Here is an 8,070-nt window from a genome sequence, read left to right as displayed (position 1 = left end):
GCAGTTCAAACAAGCAGAGTATTCCCAGCACAGTCACGGTTCAGACTGTCCAGCATAGAGAGCTGCTAAAGGTGCGACCCCTCCCTCACATTTCCACTGACTAACTAAACTTACCATGTTTTTATACCTTAGCTGGTATAAAAATCTTTTAAAATCTTGCCATGTAGCCCCCAAAGTTCTAGTTAGGCCCTTGCATGCAAACACAGAGAGCTGGCTAATACATATGGTCACTTTAGAAAGGACTAGATGGATTTAATATGAACTTTCATGAGTCATACAGTTTGACATTTGCTCAGACTGTGAGTTTAAAAGGATACTTTTGTAGCTATCACACAGGTTTTTGGCAGACTGCCAATTTCCACTTGAGCCAGCCCCGGAATCTGTGAAATGAACAGTATCCCCATTTTTAGGGATTGTGTGACAGTGTGTGGCCCTGACGAAGTTCAAACCTAATCCTGGTCAACTACACCACCCTGCCAAATTTGGTGAAGCTAGATCCAAAACTCTGGCCGTACATAAAGAACAGACAGACATGCTTTCTAGCATATTATATAGATAAATATCAGTTAATGCACCATTTAGAAACAACTCTGTCTCCTCACACACTATCAGTTAATGCACCATTTAGAAACAACTCTGTCTCCTCTTCTGTGTGTGACCCATATGGGGTGAAAAGGAAACTCACAGACACAGACACACACACAGTATTAGATGAAACATTCCCAACATTTTCCAAGCAGGCAAATGACCATCTCTAAAAGAAAAGCTTTTATTACTACTGAACTCAGACTTTATATGAAGATAGATCCTTGTTTCAACAAACCTGTATATATACATAATAGCACACTAATGATGCACTGGAAGTAGAAAAATAATATTGTATTTTCAACCTTTAACAAAAGTATATGGCATATAAACTTTCACACTGTGGAGCCAACCCGGTTTATCCACGGGTCGGCGCCATTCACACCGGACCCGGGTCTGTACAAGCACCACTGAAGCGGACTAATCAGGCAGCATGTGGCACGACCCGGGTCATTGTGACCCGGGTCGCGTCGTTTACACTGCAGGGTGACATGGGAACGACCCGTGCCCAACCCTGCAAGCTAGCCATGTTGAATCCACGGGTCACTGGACCTGGGTTGATCCATTTACACTGACAAAAATCCCAGGTTGATGCGCATTCACGTGCAAAAACCCGGGATTTTCATGTCAGTGTAAAAGGGGTATAAGTGCAGGTGCAGTGTGACAGTTGATCCTCCGACTCACTGCTTTTCTGTTGGAGCTCTGCCTGACCCCCCCCCGTCCCCACTCACTGGTACATATCAACCTGTGCCTTCAGATCACGGCAGGGAAGACATCCTGAGCGCACTTGCTTAAACCAAAATTTTAACTCAGAGACTCCACAGCCTACTTGGTGGACTTCATGGAGACCTCCATGGCCCTGATGAACTTCAAACATAGCCAGAAACATAATCCTGGTCAAACTACTGTACACCATCATGCAAAATTTGGTGGAGCTAGGTACAAAACTCTGTCCGTGCATAAAGGACAAACAGACAGACACTTTATTTCTTATTATACAGATGAAATGTGTGCTAGATCACAATTATACCTTACAAAATAAATTAACTTTACAATAAAAAAATTGATTTAAACATGTAATGTAATCGGTCTTAAATCATATGCGATTCCAGCCCTTTGGACAGAGGAAAACAAGCTGTGCCATCACTGAGGAATAGGTCTGAATTTAACCAGAAATCAAATCCAATGGCCAGGATTCTCAACATGAATAGCGAATAGAAGGCAGCCTATACATTTGTATTTACAGCTGTTGGAAAACTTTACAATTAACATAGAGGTGTGATTGTTTTTATTGTGATGTGCTTTTTTTCATTATACTATTGATGTATATTTTTGTCTAGGTTTTATTTGGATAATTTTTTTGTAATGGGGGGAAAAAACCCACAAAAGCAATAAGATGCATTTTGTTTATTTTAAGCTATTATTGAAAAATAACAACACAGATCTCTACTTTGGCATTCATTTGACATTGTAGTTCTTTTTAACAAGTGTAGAAAACATTTCTTGATCAAGATCAAAAAAAGACTGTAGGAAATCCTTGTTGCCTCATGTTTTGAATTTGTGCCACTTAACAATTGTATCATAAAATGAGTGAGTTTGAGGCTCTAGTCAACACCTTTCTTGGATTTTTTTTTCCTTTGCTTTATTATAAGCAAACTCTCATCAACTGTGGTATTATTTCTGTTCCTGTGTTTCTTCTTCTTTTTCTTTAATTGCCCATCTATTTCCCCTTTCTTATTGCCATCTTTAAACAAAAAGTGGTGAGATTTTCTCTTTGTGTGTGGTTTTCTGGCCCCAGCAGACTTTTCCGATTTTCCTCTAGGGAAATATTCTTCTCTTTCTTGACTGTATACAGTCCTGCTTTTTTTCTTTTGATTTTTTAATTGTCTCCGAGTGTGCAATTGCTGGTTTACTTCTTTGTGTTGCCGTTTGTTATCTCTTTTAAGTTTCTTCCTATGTCGTTTTGGAGGCTGTGAAATATCAACTTCTACGTAGGGTTCTCTAATCTGCAATGGCAAGAGTCCGGCTTCTTGAAACTCTATACAAACAAACAAAAATTGTGTTATTGATGGTGGAAATTCTAGTTTTTTTTTTCTAAAATATGTTCTATTTTTTAATTCATCAATTATTTTGTATAACTGTTTAATATGAGGTGAAACGTGTAAACAGTTCTACAATTTAAAAAAAAAAAAAAAAAAAAAAAGAGTACATATCTGGTCATGTATAATACACTCTAATATTTAGCAAGGTAACTAGTTCTGCATTTCAAAAAGATGCTCCTTTAACAGATAACAATATAACTTGAGGGATTCCGTTCAAATTAAATGTATATATCACTGGGGTGCATAAAATCACTTAATAATGTCAACTTTTTTATTTTGTTGAGTCATTGGGCCATATCCATATAGCCGCAAAAAAGCGAAAACTAAACACAAAATATGCGTGTCTTGGTGCAAAATTTTTGCGTCTTTTGCCTATGCACGCTCTCATATTTTGCACTATCCTCTTGCAAAAACGCATCATGTAAAACTGCGCATTTTGAAACCATCACATTTTGGGGAAACAAGTCTGTGGGGTCTATTTACTAAGCGGTGTTAGGAGACAGAGTGAAAAGAGATAAGGTGCCTGCCAATCAGCTCCCAACTGCCATGTCACAGGCTGTGTTTGAAAAATGACATTTGGGAGCTGATTGGCTGGAACCTTATCTCTTTTCACTCTGTCTCCTAACACTGCCTAGTAAATAGGCCACTGTATCCCTTAAAAAAGCTAACTGACATAGGAAATAATTTTAGAAGTATATTAGTGGCCCTAATAAAAGTATTTGGGGTTCTTAAATTGTGTTAAATTGCAGTTATGTGCATATTTGTATAACAATATAAAATGATAAATAGCAAGTTGTTTAAAATAAATGCTGCAGTACATGAAATGGGTGCAAGTATATTTTTGTGTCCTAAAAGTGCACTTTTAAAAAATGTTAAAAATACATCTTGTGCAGCAAACTGCAATGTTTAAAACACATGTCCCATCCATACAGCCCCCCAAATTACCTGACCCACTACTTTAAACCAATTTTGCAACACTTAATTTTTTCACCCCAAAAATGACATGCCATTATTGGCCAAATTAAGATAATTAAAAAATAATTTTTGCCTAATTTGTCATATGGGGGGCGGGGGGGTCCAAGGGGTTCTGAAACAAATCACCAAATTTTTTATCAAAAATAGGGATTTTTCAAAAATTTTTTTCACCTCTGAGATTGTGAAAACAGTTCGCCGTTTTTCGTCTATGGAGTTTTTGCACATGCAAAAACTTCGGCAATATGATTGCACGATACGCATTTTTGTGAGAAAAGTTTGCACCTGCGAACACTTATCGCCAAAACGTGGATTTTCGCGGCTAATTGGATATGACCCATAGTATCACTCTTCCCATTACTATTAAAAATCAGATTTCAGTCATAAAATAAATCCATGCATAGCCAGCAATAGCAACAATAATCCATGACAGACATTTTTTGTTTACCATTTATATACCACCATATTACGCAGTACATAGAATATAACAATCTAAAACTTGAAAAGGAATTAAATAAATTAGAATTAAATACTTTTCTGAGTATAATTAAAGCAATGGTAGATAAAATTAATGCTCAACTATATTACACATTTTTTTTTACCTCATGTTTAAAAAAGTTTTTTAATACACACTCCTTTTTTGAAAGCATTTATACTTCAATAAATAAAGTGCATCACTGAAAGACAGTATGTGGTCATAATACAATATAGGTGGACTGTAATGGCAAACATTTGTTCAAGTTATTTTTTATTACATTTCTCATTGCATTTTTTGGCTATACAAATGGCAATAAGCGGCCCTCCAGCTGTCGTTGAACTACACATCCCAGCATGCCTTGCAACAGTTTTAGCACGGCCAAATAGCAAAACTGTGGCAGAGCATGCTGGGATGTGTAGTTCTATAACAGCTGGGGGGCCGCTTATTGCCTACCCCTAGTCTAACCATTGAAATCCTGATGTGTAAGGCTTCCGCACACTAAATGTAACCACACACAGTTCTCACACTTAGGGGTAATTTACTAAAGTGAGAGTTTTTAGAAGTGAGTTTTAAAAGTGATATTGCCCATAGCAACCAATTAGATTCTAGCTATTATCTTCTAGAAGGTGCTAGTTAAATGTTAAGTAGAATCTGATTGGTTGCTATGGGCAACATCAGCTTTAAAACTCTCTTCTGAAAACTCACACGTTAGTAAACTTATACCTAATTGTACTAATTGTTTTTACACAACAAAATAGAGTATCAACAAGACTGAAATATACTATACTGATATTTATTGATTTAAAAACATGTTCATACATGTTCATACATGACCACAAAAATATGTATAGATCTAATTGTGCTTTTGTGTGAAGTCACCGATACCACAAATCTTATCTACTGCCGAGAAGCCAGGGCTAGCTTTCGGTAGACTCCAAGCATTGTAAGATCTGAAAATAGAGTAGAACACCCTATTCTCACAAATCTCATTGTGGCTTGGTGTCATTTTCACATACCAATGTTTGATAGCAGGGACATTTTACAACTTATGCTAAGTACACACTTACACAACATATTGGTCAGCAAAACAATCCGCCCTCCGAGCAGCCAATTGATAAGCTATACACACTTACCAATCGTATATCTGGCCTGATATCACAACTGGGCGTGCATTTAAATTCCTGCCCAGTTGTGATGGTCAGTGTCAGCGGTCGCTGCAGCACTGTACGGGCAGTTGGTGGGTCGACCATACACACATGCAGATGCACCAATATATCTTTCATATGGGATGTAATTAATATGCCGGCGGACAGGATGCTGGCCGCCGATATACCGACGCTGGAATCCCGCCGCCCGGCAAAATGCCGACATTGCTATTCCAAAGGGGATCAGGATACCGGCGTCTCCATCCCAACCGCCGAAATCCCGAATGAAGGATCCGATTAGCATCAGCGTTAGCCCAGGGATGGGGGGTTAGGTTTAGGGACCCCGGGGGGAAATTAGGGTTAGGCACCCCCCGGAGAGGGTTAGGCTGCAGGGAGGGGGGTTAGGCACCACTAAGGGAGGATTTGGGTGCGGGAGGGGGGGGGGGTTAAGGTTAGGCACCCCCCCAGGGAGGTTAGGGTTAGGCACCACTAAGGGAGGGTTAGGGGGAGAGAGGGGAGGAATAGAGTACTTACCTGCCCATCGGGATTTTCACTCATTGGGCTTTAGTCGTCGGGATTTACCCATTCACTTTCATATATATCAGCAACGGCTGTGCAGCAGGGCCAACCACATATGTCTGTGCACTTGCGACATACTGTTCGTCGAACGAAAAAATATATCGAGAAGTGTGTACCCAGCATTAGAGTTTCTCATAAAAGCATTGCTCACACTTCCAAGATCTGGAACAAATGTTTCCAGTGTTAAACATCAATTTACAATTAATACATAACAATAAAATCCTGGTTTCCTTGTCAAATAAGAAATAACCAAATCAAGTCTCTGACATCCGTGTGCTTTACAGGGATCCTGCACAGGAGCTATGCTCTAGATCAGTGATTCGCAACCTAGTACCCCCAGGGTTACTCTCTGTGACATTCAAGGGTATGTAATTGGTAATGGGTATGTAACGGTAGGGCAGGATTTCGAGATGATAATTTGACACACGGGGAAATAGTGTCCTAGGAATCTCTAGCCCTATGTATTGTTTATGGCACATTTATTCACTTTTATATATGACAGCATTATTTATATATAACAGCGTTATTTGTACCCCCCAAAAGTGGGGTATACAAATAATTAAATGAGCTGCCTGGGGGTACCCTGCGGAAAATTATTGAGAACCACTGTTCCATCACTTGTGTGTTAAGAACCATTATAACTGGTTCCCAGCATTAAATGCTTCTTGTGCACACCATTCATTTTTGTAGATTAATATTACTGTTGCTAAAACCAGATCTAATTTAATGGGAATGACATAACCAATGCTAGCTAGCAGTAGTGCTATAGAAAGGTGAACTGAAGTATTTTGTGAAGAGAATAAATAATCAACAACAGTAAATCAAACATTGTAGATAAATCATATAAGATTTATAGTAGGGGGGTAGCAGGAGGCAGGCAGCGCCAATGGGGGAGCACAGTACAGTAAATGATTCATATAATTGAAAGATAGCAGTGCATCTCTGAGATTACAATAGATAAATCACACTGGTTAAATAAGCACACAATATAAAAAGATGTGAAGAAGTGCTCCCAAATTAGGAAAAAGTCTATACCAATCCAGTGAGTCTCTGATATAATATGTTTCATATACCAGTTCAGCAGATCCTTAACAATTCCATATCCAAATCAGCTTTAGGATTTACTTGTGTCAATGGACCTCAAAGAAATCATAAATATATGCTTCTCATAGTATAAAACTGTACAATTTATTCCATGTTAAAAATAATATTAAAATATACTTTAATTTCATATAGTGATAATAAAAAAAATATAATGATAAAAATACCTGCTTACCAATTTGGAAATTAACTAAGACAGCATGTGAGCAAGAGTCCCGGGGCAAATCACCTACACGCTGTAGATGGTCTATCTCAGAGGTTCCAAGAAAGAATAGCTCCTGTACTACCATGATGCGTTTCGACTCTTAAAAGTTTTTATCAAGGTGTCACCTTGATAAATACTTTTAAGAGTCGAAACGCGTCGGTGGAGTACAGGACCTGCTATCCTTTCTTGGAACCTCTGAGGTGGACCATCTACAGCGTGTAGGTGATTTGCCCCGGGACTCTTGCACACATGCTGTCTTAGGGCCTGATTCAGAGCCGCTCGTAAGCGGCCGCTCGTTCGTTCCGAGCGATGTTCGCACATCTGCGCATGCGTACGGTTTGTAATACGCATGCGCGAATCAGTCAGTGCGGCCGAAAATCGTTAGTTCGCTAAATAGCGAATGCCTGCTATTTTGAGTGACAGGATAAGGCGTATGTGGGTGGTAACAGGGGAAGGTGCTTGAAAACGGGGAGTGGAATTCAGAACGCAGGCGTGCTTAAAGGTCAAAACGGGCGTTTTAAGGGTGTGCATAATTAATATAGCAGCGTCATCGACCACGTCACCTGGTTGTTTTATAGTCAGAACTGCTCGCAATATAGTGGTAGGAAAAACCAACCACAAGAATAGCGAGCAGTTCATACGCTGTTCGATGTACTCGATTAAACAAATAAATAGCGGACATGACGTATGGTGCGAGTGGCAAGGGGGCGTATTTTTCAAAATTTCGACCGCAAGTTTTGCTCGCTCGTTCAGACATAGAGGCGTGAACAGACCGCAAAGAGCGAACGATTCATTTGAATAGCCACCCCTTTTTTTTGAACGAACGAACGCAAATAGCGAGCGGCTCTGAATGAGGTCCTTAGTTCATTTCCAAACTGGTATGCAGCCATTTTTATCATTATA

At 39.3% G+C, this 8,070-nt stretch overlaps 1 protein-coding gene across 3 annotated transcripts in view; it reads right to left on the bottom strand.

Moving 5' to 3' along the window:
* Positions 1-2,030: 2,030 nt before the first annotated feature.
* The window catches only part of ZCCHC7 (zinc finger CCHC-type containing 7), a 200,042-nt gene continuing 194,002 nt past the window's right edge, over positions 2,031-8,070 (bottom strand). For all 3 annotated transcript variants that reach the window (XM_088460051.1, XM_088460049.1, XM_088460050.1), the window contains one exon: positions 2,031-2,623. In XM_088460051.1, the coding sequence (XP_088316177.1) occupies positions 2,190-2,623 (434 nt within the window). In that variant the 3' untranslated portion in view covers positions 2,031-2,189. The remainder of the gene's footprint in view (positions 2,624-8,070) is intronic.

This window comes from Taudactylus pleione, unplaced genomic scaffold, assembly GCF_031769625.1.
Source record: "Taudactylus pleione unplaced genomic scaffold, aTauple2 ptg000967l, whole genome shotgun sequence".
NCBI lineage: Eukaryota > Metazoa > Chordata > Amphibia > Anura > Myobatrachidae > Taudactylus > Taudactylus pleione.
This window is presented reverse-complemented; position numbering and strand designations above follow the sequence as displayed.